Raw genomic sequence first — 13,263 nt, forward strand, 5'->3', positions numbered from 1 at the left:
TTTGGGAAAGCTCTCTGTGCATGCTCAGAGGCATGCGCCGTTGTTGTCGCACACTGCATTCAGCCAAAGGGGACAAACAGCTGTGCTTTAGAAATGATTGAAGCAATGGCAACTCTCGCACACAGAACAACTCGAGGCTCCCAGCAGAGACCCTGGCCAGGCCTGGGAAACAGCCAGGCTTGGGTGGCACTGCGATGGCGGCATTGTCCCTGCGCGGTCGAAGCCGCCTCTGATTCCCAGCGCCCTCAAACTACAGTTGCCAGGATGCGTGGTTGGGCTGTGTGTGTGTCTGGTTCTGCTCAATTTGGTCGCAGCCCCTGAGAAAGCCTTCAGCTGGGTGCCTCCCCACCCAGGGGAGCCTCTCCCCCTTTTGAGCCCCCTCACCTGGCCTGGATCTGGCCCCCTCTTCTTGGGTTGCCCCAGCGGAGGAGGCTGCAAAATTAAGAGCAGCCTTCCAGGGCTTTCTAATCCATCCCAGGCCTCTCTCTGCCTTGGCGCTGTCCCAGGATGGGGGGAGCGAGGGAGAGCAGCCCTTCCCGGCTGGGGACGCAGCCAGAGCCAGCCTTGGCCTAACCCTGCGGGAGACTGCAGAGGCACCTGGCAATTAAAGAAGGGGGGGGAGCACACACAGCTCAGGCGCTCCCCCTTCGCTCCCCCCAGGTGCCCCTGGAAACCAGGGAAGGTGTCCTAGGCAACCGCAGGTTGTGACGCTGTGGCTTCACGCAGGTTTTGCACAAGGATGGAGGCCTCTGCGAATCTCATTTTTAAAAGTACATTGGAGAGGAACAAAACAGAACAAAAGCTGTCAGGGAAGGAAAAGCTTAGTACAGATTTGTTTTTTGGGGGGAAGATGAGGGTCAGGAGATGTCTTACACTTAGGGATGTTGAGTCGAAATCTCACTTGCAACTTGAAGTCACGGTTTGAGTTCTGCCCTCCAGAGCAGGAGAAAACTGACTCATGCGCTTAGAAAGTTGACGTTTTCCATGTGGCAGGCCTTGAGATGTCTCTCCTCTCAGGCTCCTCTTTTCCAGGCTAAACACGCCCAGCTCCTTCAACCGTTCCTCATCAGGTTTCCAGACCCTTGATCATCTCGGTCGCTCTTCTCTGCCCACCTTCCAGCTTGTCAACGTCCTTCTTAAATTGTGATGCCCAGAACTGGACACAGGATTCCAGATGTGGTCTGACCAGGGCAGAATAGAGGGAGGACTTTCCTTGACCTGGACCCCAGATGTTTAGTGTCCTGTTGATGCAGCCTAGAATAACATTGGCTTTTTTTACTGCTGCATCACACTGTTGACTCGTGTTCAGACCCCTAGATCCTTTTCACATGTCCTGCTAGTGAGCCAGGTGTCCCCCATCCTATATTTGCACATCTAAGTACAGAACTTGACATTTGTCCCTATGGAAATCCAGTTTGTTAGCTTGAGCCTGGTTCTCCAATCTGTTAAAGTCATTTCAAATCCTGATTCTGTCTTCTGCGGCATTAGCTACCCCTCCCAGTTTGGTGTCGTCTGCAAATTATACTTGACCCCACCCAGGAACAGCTGTGGGGCAGGATTCCTCAGGGGTCCCTAACAAATGGACAGATCTGTGGTTCTAGCCCTGACCACTGAGCCTGCTGGCTCTTGTGAGGGTTCAAGTCCACACCTGCAAAGCTACAAGGGAAGAGGAGCTGGCGCTTCTCTGTTTACTCCTGAACATGTCTCTTTTTCCACCCACCACTGTTTGGCTGCTACCATTTTTAATTTTAATTTTTTATTTCCCCCCCAAATTGGGGAGGGGGGGAATCAGGGCTCCTTCCCTGCATCCCAGCCCAGATTTTTCCAGGGGGCTCTGAAGCCGTTGACCGTGACATCTCAGGGGAAAAGAAAACCTTAATAAAAAGAATATATAAAGGAGAGGCAACGGTGGGGGGAGCACAGAGAAGAGATTATTTTTATCCGCTGAGCAAAGGCCTGGAAGCATTTCTTCTGCTCCGCTTGGTGCGCAGCTATTCCAGATTCAAGTGGCGGGGGCTGCCGTGACTCACGGCTCTGGAAGAGGAGAGGCGCGTCTCCCAGAGGGAGGGGGAGAGGGACACTTTGGCTCCCATGGGTGCTGGAATGAAGCACCCGCTTCCACCCCACGGAAAAGGCCGTCTTGCCTGCTCACGAGGTGCTGCAGGGAAAGAGCGTTGAGAGAGAGTAGCGAGCGAGTTAGGGGGAGAGAGGCATAGGGCTGTCCTCCCCTCCAGCCTGCAACCAGGAGACACGAGATCAAAGGAAAACGGTTCAGGAGGGAAGAGGAAATGCTCAAGCTCCTCACGTTCCAGGCCTATCTAGCTCAGTATTGTCCAGACAGGCAGCAGAGGCTCTCCAGGGTTTCAGGCAGGGGATGGGACCCCCTGCATGCACAGCAGATTCTCTATATCAGCTGCCGCGAGTGAGGAAAGATGCCCTGCATGGGGGCTTCGCTTTGGGGGTGCCTGGCTGGCCACTGTGGGGCCACGATGATGGCTTGGGTGAGCCAGCTGCCGCACGGCTCTTTGGATAATGATAATAATAATTTCTTATTTATACCCTGCCCATCTGGCTGGGTTTTCCCAGCCACTCTGGGTGGTTCCCAACAGAATATTACTACTGATAATAATAGAGCAATCAAACATCAAACATTAAAAGCTTCCCTAAAGAGGGCTGCCTTTAGATGTCTTCTAAAAGTCAGATAGTTGCTTATTTCATTGACATCTGATGGGAGGGCGTTCCACAGAGAAGGCCCTCTGCCTGGTTCCCTGTAACCTCACCTCTCACAGGGAGGGAACCGCCAGAAGGCCCTCGGGAGAGGGACCCCAGTGTCCGGGCTGAATGATGGGAGTGGAGATGCTCCTTCAGGGATACTGGGCCGTTTGGGGCTTTTAAGGTCAGCACTGACCCTTTGAATTGTGCTCAGAAACGTCCTGGGATGTCCTCATCCATTTAAGAAATCTTTCAAAAACAAGCTTTGCCTGGGAATCCAAGCGCCACACCCGCTTCTGGATCCGGCCAGCTTCCAGAACCACATTTCGCAAAGGGCAAAGTGTTCCAGGGCAGGAGCTGCCTGTGGGTGGAGGGGCTGAGAGAGGCCACTTCCACTAGCAGACTGACCGCTCCTTGAGCCTGCCAGCTCAGGCGGGGCACTGCCATGATCCGGACTTCTTGCAAGATTGTGAAACAGAAAAAGGAGATTTGCAAGCTGTGTTTTGAGAACCGAAGGGGAACAGGAGCTCTCTGGGGCCCCTCCGGCAAAAACGCAGACACCAAACAGCTGATTCCAAGTTTATTCTGCTCGTAAACTTAAAACTGGGTTACAAAGCACGTTTTTTTTTATTGAAAAAAAGGAGAAGAAAAGGAAAGAATGGTCGCAGGTCGTTTGTTCTGGCTCCGACCAACTGCTGGTGATATCATGGAGGCGGCTGATGCACCCTCCCGTGAGATTCTCAGAAGGGTCACACAAACGGGATGCTTTAGATCTGAGGCTGAGGCAACAAATTCCACCTGGGAGTGAAATGGGTGTGTGGAGAATTTGGAAGCAGAGATTAGCCCGACTCCCTCCAGATGTTGCTGGATTGGAGTTCCCATCAGCATCCCAGAATATCGGCTGTGCAGATGGGAGTCGGAGTCCGGTAACATCCTGGGGGATGAATGGACGCAGATCACCTCCTGCTCACCAAACATCCCTGGGAAATATCTGGGGGGAAGGCTGAACAAGAGAGACAGGAGCAGAGGGAGGCTGGGAGACTAAACTCCGGCTGAAAAGGTATGTTCCCACAGGTGTGATGAGAGCCCAGGTGGAAGCAGCAGAATTCCCTGGCCCGGCGACACCTTTTCATCCAACCCCGCTCCCCAAAAACTGAACCCGGAGCTGAAGTTGCCTTTGACAAGTCCCATTTCCTAATAAAAAGAAAGCTACATCGTTTAATCCTGACACTCTGAGCGGAAAGCCTCGCTCGTCCTCTCCGTTACTGTCGTTCCAAAGGCTGGCAAGGCGTTTCTCTTGCCAAAACGATTCCAAAAAACAAAAAAGCGAAGAGGCGAAGTCGAATCGCCCCTCCAAAAGGTTACCTGGATTCTCAAATTAAGAGCTAAACTGTGTGTATGCGCTCAGGGGAGACGCTTTAAACACTCATTTCTAATAACTGGAACTTAAAAGCAAAAAGAGACCCAAACTTGAGGCCAGTGGCTTCCGTCTCCCCCGAGGTGCATGGAAACAGAGGGACCTAAGAGTTTCTTTTGTGGGTGAAGAGGGACGGCAGACCAGCCTTCCTGGCATGGCACTGGAGTCCGGGGCGCCATCTTCGGCTCCTCACTGCTTGGCTGCCTGACGCCCGGGCTTCTTCTCCTGCTGTCCTCCTCGGCCGCTGCCTGGGATCCCCCCTCGTCCACGGCCGCCAAACACACCTGGGGGGGGGGGGAGAAGAAAAGAGGAAGGGGCTGAGATCAGGGGAATCCCTTTGCCACTCACCCAGCCACTCTGGGCAGCTCCCAACCGAATATTAAAAACACAATACAGCATTAAACCTTAAAAACTTCCCAACACAGGGCTGCCTTCAGATGTCTGCCACGGGGGCTGAATTAAATTGACCGGCGGGCCGGATTAGGCCCCTGGTATGGAGTTTGGACATGCCTGGCTTATGAATAAGACTGTGGCGTCTTTATTCTCTTAGGAGGAATTCAAGGGGTCTTACCAGGAAAATATTAGAACGCATTTCAATCTGATGAAGCCAGATTGAATTGTGTATTTTCTGAAGAAACTCACATGAGTTTGCAACGAGCTTTCTGCTGCGTAAGAAGGGGAACGCACTCTGCGAAGTGGGGAAACTTGCTAGCACAAGTTAGGAAGGATGTTAGTAAACAACATATGAAGGCCGGGAGCCCCCTGAAGTGGGAGATTCCCCTGCCGCCCCCGAGCTCTGGAGAGGGGCTCACCCCGGCCGGTGCCGCCGACTCCGCGCCCCTTCTGCTGCTTCTGCTGCTGCATCCCGCCGCGGCCTCTCCCCTTGGACACCACCTCCTCCTTGACCATGTCGATGATCTCGTCCGGGATGCGAAGGTACTTGATGGTGCTGCCGCGGATGTAGCACTCGGGCATCCGCCAGAACTTGTCTCCGTCCTGCTCGAGGGAAAAGTAAGAACGGGGGAAACCAGGACCAAAACAGATTAAAAAAGAAGACGACTCCAGACAGAAATAGAATGAAAAGAGCGAGTTCAATAATACAGTGGTATCTTGGTTCCCAAACTCCAAAAACCTGGAAGTGTTCTGGTTTTCTAGCGATTTTTGGAAGCCAAATGTCCAATGCGGCTGTCGGCTGTTGTTTCTGCACCAATCAGAAGCCGCGCCTTGGTTTTCGAACTTTTCGGAAGTCACACACACTTCCGAAATGGATTAAGTTTGGTGATTTGTTTTTGCTCTTTATTTTGTCTATTTGTTTTTGAGGTGTTTTCAGTTCATTTGTTTTTGTGACTGTGCGGAACCCAGTTCAGCTACTGATTGATTGATTGATTGTGTGACTGTGGAAATGGATAAAAGCCCCCCATCCAAACAATGACTGTCATCAGTGCAGGTAAGAAAAAAAAAATAATTTTAATTTTTATCATCTACAATACTGTCCTATTTATTTTATAGTACAGTGCATTGACTATTGCTTTCACTTTATGGATCAATGGTCACGTTAAATGGTTGTTTTAGGAGTTGTTTTTTAAAGTCTGGAATGGATTAATCTGTTTTGCATTACTTTCTATGGGAAAGAAGCGCACCTTGGTTTTGGAACGCTTTGGAACGGACTTCCGGAGCGGATTAAGTCTGAGAACCAAGGGACCAATGTACTGCTCTCACCCTATCTTTCTTCCGTTGAATGTTTTCCTGCCCAACTGGAGGCAATCTCAGGCAGGCTGCCTACAGCCCCTTTGTTTTGGAAGCTTCGTGCTTCTTGTTGCAAAACCGGCTGACACAAACGCTGTCTTTTTAAAGCTGAAGGGGAAACCCCATTTCTAATCCTGCCCCCAGTGTCGTTTCTGCCAACCTGCTTAGCTCTGCGCTAACATTTACCTCGCTCTCTTCCGGAGGAGACTTGGGTTTTGTGCAAAAATGGCTCCTCCCCTGCTGAGCTGAAAAATAAAAGGAGTTTTCCCCCCCGCCCCCTTGCAACTGAAGTCTCGCCAACGCCAGAGCCCGGCCCTCCCATCTTGAGAAGGTTGGGCTGGAAGGCAGCACCACCTAATGGACAGCGGGCGAACATCACCCCACCAAAAGGCAGAAAAGGGATGCTGGTTTACAAGGCAGTGTGGCGCAGTGGTTCCCAAATTTGTGAGAGAGCCCCCTGGGGATGGCAGGATTATGCTAAGAGGCCCCTAATGGGGTGGCGCTAAAGGTTTGGACGACTCTCAGACTTTGGAAAGCTGGTTTTTTTCCTGCTTTTAAATTACTTTATTGAACTTTCAAAAATAACAACACAAAATGAAAATTATCTATAACAAACAAACATCAAAGAATTGTCAATATATATTGCACCGTGTCACAGTCGTCTTCTAGTTCCATTGACTTCCTGCCAACTCCATCTAGCTTTAAATTTATATTTAACTAGCGCATTGTTTGTGTCTATTTTAAATAATTGCTTAGCCTAAATATTGTACTTTCTTAAACCTGTTCGGTTTAAGAAGCTTTTCAAAGGCTGCCACAGATTTTATATTGTTGCAATCTTTTATGTAACTTTTAAATAAACCCCATTTATTGAAAAATATTGATAGCTTAGCTAGTTTTGCATACTCCCATTAGTTTTTGTTGCCGCTCCAATTTTGGAATAAAAATCTGCTCGTGCCACACTCATTCTCAAATAAAATTAAAAACGAGCCTCTTACATGCGTACCTTAAGGAGGTATACAAGCACAGGGAGAAGTGTGAGCTTGCAGTATCACTTGAAGATAACAGTAATAATAATATAAATAGTAATAATGCTTACCCTGGAGGTGCAGATGACTTCGCGCAGGTTGATGTTCATCCAGTTATCACAGCTGACCAGGTGACCATTGTAAGTCTCCCCATTCTTCAGCTCCACCAGCTGGAAAGAGAAGGCGGGAGATTAGATGAAGGAACTGGGCTCCCAGAGCACCAGAATCTTGGGGGAAACACCAGGTGTCGGACAACAACCCCCCTCCGCATTCCAAAAACACCTCTCCAATCTAAAGAGGCATTTCCCTCCCTCTCTCTCACAGCCCTGGAGGCCTTTTGGGCAACATTTGCCTTCCCAAAGCCCAGGACAGTGGGACCTTGGTTCCCAAATGCCTAAAAAACCCCAAAGTGTTCTGGTTCCTCAATGTTTTTCAGAAGCGGAACATCTGATGTCAACAATTGTTTCCGAGGCGCCTGCGCCAATCAGAACCCGTGCCTTGGTTTCCGAACGGTTTCCAAAAACAAAAATGCAAAATAAAGAGCAAAAACAAAAGTGCCAAACTTAATCCGTTCCAGAAGTCCGTTTGACTTCCAAAATGTTCAAAAACCAAGGTGCAGTTTCTGATTGGTGCAGGTGTCCCGGAAACAAGAGCTGACAGCCGCATCGGATGTTCGGCTTCCAAATTTTTATCAAAAACTGGAAAACTTACTTCTGGGTTTTTGGAGTTTGAGAACCAAGGTCCCACTGTATACCCCACCTTTCCCTCCAAGCAGTTCAGGGCAGCACTCACAGTTCTCCCCCCTTACAAGGCAGGCTAGTCCAAGAGGGGAGATTTGAAACCTGGTTTCCCAGGTTTCAGTTCAACACAACACTCTAACCGCTACACATCGCTGGCTCTGGTTTGGTTCTAGATTAGTCTCCTCCCCCCCACATGCAGGCATTTAAAAATGAATAAAATTGGAGGTGCATCCAGCCACAGTCTGAAATTGTACTGCTCAGCAGCGCGTCAGCCTCCTCCTCTGCAGTTTGATTGAAGGCTAGGCGCGACCCGGACTCACCATGGGGTGGTTCTGCGCCGTCTTCAGCAAGGAGAGCGGAAGCTGCAAAAGGGGGGCAAATTGGGCAGGTTGAGAAACGCACCTGGCAGGTAAAGGAGTCTTCACAGTCGAGCCGACCTTAATCGTTGCCATGCTCTTCAGAACCTAAGCAGAGCCCTGCTGGATCAAGCCAAAGGGTCCTGCCCTCACACTGCCCACCCAGACACCCCAAAGGGAAGCCCCCCAGCAGGACTTAAGCATGCAGCTGCAACTCTCCCCGCTCGAACCGCCCTGAGACCTCCGGGTATAGGGCGGTATATAAATTCAATAAATAAAAATAAATAAGAATAATTGTGATTCCCAGCTGAACATAAACCTCAGCTTACCAGGCATCTAGGGAGCACAGCAGCCCCCATTTCCTTACCTTGGAGGGAGGGAAATAAGCCCCCCTTCCACTGCCTTCCTCTAGCAATCTTACCCCAGTAAAACCATTGAGCTCAATGGGGCCTACTGCTGAGTGAATCTCTGGAACTACTTTGGCTGCATCCGAGGGGGAGGCACACAACCCCCCCCCTCTATCACACTAATGCTGCAATCTGGTAAATGGCACTGCGCTCAGTCGGTCTCATCCCTAAAGGAACCGGCTTACCTGGGAGGCGGGGAGGAGCGAACCCCTTTTGCTTGACCCAAGCCCCCGCCCCACGTGAAACCCCCACCTCCTTGTTTGACATTTGCACCGCAAGCCCAAGCGCATGCCTACTTCAGGCACACTCCATTGAGCTGAATGGGTCCTGCCCCTCAGCAACTCAGCTCACCGGGGGCGGAGGGGGGTGGAGAGGCTGCTCCCCTGTCTTCCTCTGGCCCCCCAGGCACCCACGTCGCCCCCTCCCAGGACACTCCATTGAGCTGACTGGGTCCTGCCCCATAGCCAGTCCCCGTGTGAGCCCCCCCTGGTTTGTAGACCCTCCCGAGCCCCCTCCCCCTTTGCCCAGCCTCACCATCTTCCCTCCCGCTCACGTTGCTGCTGCTGCTGCTGCTGCTGCTGCTCCACCGCCCCAGCAACGTCGACTTCCGCTTCCGGCTTCCGCCCGCCGAAGGCTTCGGCCTCAGCGCCGGTCCAATGGGGAGCCTCCTGAGCGGCGGCCGTAAACCGACGGCGAGAGCGGCGCGCGCGACAGTGTCGCAAAGAGGTCCGCTTTACCCAGCAGGCCCCGCAGCGGAGAAAGGAGCGCCTTGCCCACAATGCAGCGCGGCCAAGGAGGAGGAAATATTAAAGAAATATTGGCCTCATTTTATTTTCTGGTGCGGTGTTTCTTTAATAAAAAAACAACTAAAATAAAAAAAGCAATTTTTGGGTGAGCTCCTACTTGGCATGAGCTCAGCTCATTTTCTTTTCTAAATACTTTTAAACTAAAACCACAATTACACTTTTTAGTGTGTTGCAAAATGGAAAAAAATATGCACTACTGTATCATTGTGTGTGTGATTTTCATAGTTGTTTGGCTTTTTTGCAAGTGGCTTCCCATTGTTTAATGCAGAAAAAGCAGGAAAAGCATCATCATCACCATCATTTTTAATTTGCATCCCGCCTTTCTATCTTACAATACTCAAGGCGGTTTACAAGCTGAAGAAACAAAAAATGCACATCTTATCACAATCTAATGCAATACCAAAATGTGATAAAACACCTTTAAAATAGGCAGCCTACATCAAAAAAAGTAACATCAATTAGAATAGTATAAAATAATAATATCAACATATAAAAGTGAAACAGAAATCCACTCAACAGTTACAATAATATCTAAACTATAATCAATAAAAAACGGCAAGCCGCCCACATGTACATAAAACAATACAATACACATTGAGAAGCCGAGGGTGGGGCAAGGCAGGTGGGAGGAGGCCTTGCCGGATGGAGTCTCACAAATCACAATCCTGTATTGAATGTCTCTCCCCCTCCTGTTTCAGTAGCAAACAGTGGCTGGCAGGGACGACCTTGGCTTGAATTCAAGGAAGCCAGCGCTCAGAATAGACGGAGCGATATCCATCGGCCTTGAGAAGCAAGCAGGCGAGGGAGAGAGGAAAAGGACAAGGCTGACTCATGCTATAAACAAAAAATGCCCTTCTTCCCTTATGGGGTACCCAAGAGCCCATATAGAGTCCTTACATAGGTTCCCTATTGGTAGGAGAAAATAACAGAGGCCAAGCAGAGAATATTGAGAAGCAAAGCAGCTAGTAAGCCTGATCTTTATTGATCTGTTGCAACAGGGTGCTCCCCTCACCCGCAGGAGAGAGGAGGAACCCCAAAAAATGGCAAAAAAAGACTTTTGAAATTGCCACCCTGTAGATCCAGACCACCCCCAGAAACATCATACATACATCACAGAAGGGGTGTAACCTAAGACCACCCCTCAGATACATCACACCTACATCACAGAAAAGGCGGTCTAAAACAGAACATTTGAACGTTGTTTTTCTCCTGTCTGGGATGTTACTTGATTGGATTGCCTGGGTAGCCTGGCCAGTCTTTTGTAGTGATAAATACTTAGTTCCTGGGCCAGGTCACAGGCTCACACCCTAGTCAAACTTAAGACAGGATTTGTGAAGGAAAAGACAATGGGGAGGCTTTTCCACTTTGACCTTGCGGAGAAAACATTTGCTCAGTTTAGAAATCAAAATGGTTCCAGGTTGGTCTTCCTGTGCTGATCTATGTACGTGCCTGGTTGGTACACTTATGAACATTACCGTATATCTAAGACCATAAAATTCCTATCACACTCACGCCGATCTAATGGCACCCAGAAAAGAACCCCACCTTTGCCGTGGGGCCTGGCACCTGCTGCCTGTCTCTGCCAAACTGACTCTGCTGCCCTTTCGACTTAAGCGGCTCAGATAGTGGGCAAAGGTCTGCTTCCCTTGTGGTTGAATTATAATATTGACTGGATGAGAACTCTGGCAGCTCCCCTCAGCGGAAGGATGGAAATAATTCTGGATTGGCGTTTTTGTATATTGGCAGAGGTACCAGCCATAGCTGTCAAGCGTCCCTTATTTGGCAGGACAGCCCCTTATTCCAGGGCCATGTCCCACTGCTGTCCCTTATTGATGATGTCCCTTAAATAAGCTACTGAAGGTAATGGGGCCCTTTCTATGTCCAGCTTGCTTTGTCAACAACAAATTGTTGCTGTTTCTTTCTGTTGAATATATTTTTGCTTGCTTGCTTAGTCGTTTAGTCATGTCCGCCTCTTCGTGACCCCCTGGACCAGAGCACGCCAGGCACTCCTGTCTTCCACTGCCTCCCGCAGTTTGGCCACCTCATGAGAAGACTACCTGGAAAAGACCCTGATGTTGGGAAAGATGGAGGGCACAAGGAGAAGGGGACGATGGAGGACGAGATGGTGGGACAGTGTTCTCGAAGCTACCAGCATGAGTCTGACCAAAGTATTGGAGCCTCAGCTTCACGATCTGTCCTTCCAGTGAGCACTCAGGGCTGATTTCCTTAAGAATGGATACGTTTGATCTTCTTGCAGTCCATGGGACTCCCAAGAGTCTCCTCCAGCACCAGAATTCAAAAGCATCAATTTTTCGGCGATCAGCCTTCTTTATGGTCCAGCTCTCACTTCCATACATCACTACTGGGAAAACCATGGCTTTAACTATACGGACCTTTGTTGGCAAGGTGATGTCTCTGTTTTTTAAGACGCTGTCCAGGTTTGTCATTGCTTTTCTCCCAAGAAGCAGGCGTCTTTTACGGTAATTTCGTGACTGCTGTCACCATCTGCAGTGATCATGGAGCCCAAGAAAGTAAAATCTCTCACTGCCTCCATTTCTTCCCCTTGTATTTGCCAGGAGGTGATGGGCCCAGTGGCCATGATCTTCGTTTTTGATGTTGAGCTTCAGACCTTATTTTGCGCTCTCCTCTTTCACCCTCATTAAAAGGTTCTTTAATTCCTCCTCACTTTCTGCCATCAAGGTTGTGTCATCTGCATATCTGAGGTTGTTGATATTTCTTCCGGCAATCTTAATTCCGGCTTGGGATTCATCCAGCCCAGCCTTTCGCATGATGAATTCTGCATATAAGTTAAATAAGCAGGGAGACAATATACAGCCTTGCCGTACTCCTTTCCCAATTTTGAACCACCTTTCCCAATTTTGAACCAGTTGAATATATGCTATATGGTAATTTATGGACCTAATAGGTATCTCAAGCCATTTGCACACAACAAAATATGTATTTTATAAAAGTAATTGTTGATCCCTTATTTTGGCTGCTGATCCCTAATTTTCGAGGCTTCTGGTCCCTTATTTTCAAATCTGTAAGTTGACAGCGATGGACTCAAGGGAGAGGGAGACAGGAAAAGGGAAGAGTGACACACAAACGCACATGCCCTCATACGTAAATAGTGATGGGTTCTGGGTAGGGAAAGGGCTGTAAGGGAGGATAGAGGTAGGAAAAGGGTAGAGGGGTCTCAGAGGTAGGAAAGCTCTGTGGCCCCTCTGCCCCTTTTCTACTTCTGAGGCCCCTCTACTCTCTTCATAGTTCTGTGGCCCCTCTACCCCTTTCCTGCCTCTGAGGCCCCTCTACCCTTTTCTACATCTGAGATGCCTCTACACTTTTCATAGCTCTGTGCCCCTCTACCCCTGAGGCCCCTCTACCCTTTTCATAGCTATGTGGCCCCTCTACCCTTTTCTACCTCTGAGGCCCCTCTACAATTTTCATAGTTCTGTGGCCCCTCTACCCCTTTCCTGCCTCTGAGGCCCCTCTACCCTTTTCTACATCTGAGATGCCTCTACACTTTTCATAGCTCTGTGGCCCCTCTACCCCTGAGGCCCCTCTACCCTTTTCTACCTCTGTGGCCCCTCTGCACTTTTCAAACCTCTGTGGCCTATCTGCCCCTTTTCTACCTTTGTGGCCCCTCTAAGCTTTTCATAGTTCTGTGGCCCCTCTACCCCTTTCCTGCCTCTGAGGCCCCTCTACCCTTTTCTACCTCTGAGACATCTCTACACTTTTCATAGCTCTGTGGCTCCTCTACCCCCTGAGGCCCCTCTACAATTTTCCTAGCTCTATGGCCCCTCTAACCCTTTTCTACCTCTGAGACGCCTCTACACTTTTCATAGCTCTGTGGTACCTCCACCCCTGGGGCCCCTCTACACTTTTCCTAGCTCTATGGCCCCTCTACCCTTTTCTACCTCTGAGACATCTCTACCCTTTTCATAGCTCTGTGGCCCCTCTACCCCTATTCTACCCCTGAGACTCCTCTACACTTTTCATAGCTCTGTGGTCCCTCTAACCCTTTTCTACCTCTGAGACGCCTCTACACTTTTCA

The 13,263-nt window shown here is 49.7% G+C and overlaps 1 protein-coding gene across 1 annotated transcript; it reads right to left on the bottom strand.

Moving 5' to 3' along the window:
* Positions 1 to 3,279: 3,279 nt before the first annotated feature.
* LSM4 (LSM4 homolog, U6 small nuclear RNA and mRNA degradation associated) lies at positions 3,280 to 9,034 on the bottom strand. Its single transcript, XM_053372722.1, has 5 exons — positions 8,938 to 9,034; positions 7,961 to 8,002; positions 6,972 to 7,070; positions 4,942 to 5,125; positions 3,280 to 4,413 (listed from the first exon to the last, which is right to left on the bottom strand). The coding sequence occupies exons 1-5, from the start codon at positions 8,938 to 8,940 to the stop codon at positions 4,319 to 4,321; spliced, it is 423 nt and encodes a 140-aa protein (XP_053228697.1). The 5' UTR covers positions 8,941 to 9,034; the 3' UTR covers positions 3,280 to 4,318.
* Between the last annotated feature and the right edge of the window lie 4,229 nt (positions 9,035 to 13,263).

This window comes from Podarcis raffonei, chromosome 18 (genome assembly GCF_027172205.1).
Source record: "Podarcis raffonei isolate rPodRaf1 chromosome 18, rPodRaf1.pri, whole genome shotgun sequence".
In the NCBI taxonomy this organism is placed as follows: domain Eukaryota; kingdom Metazoa; phylum Chordata; class Lepidosauria; order Squamata; family Lacertidae; genus Podarcis; species Podarcis raffonei.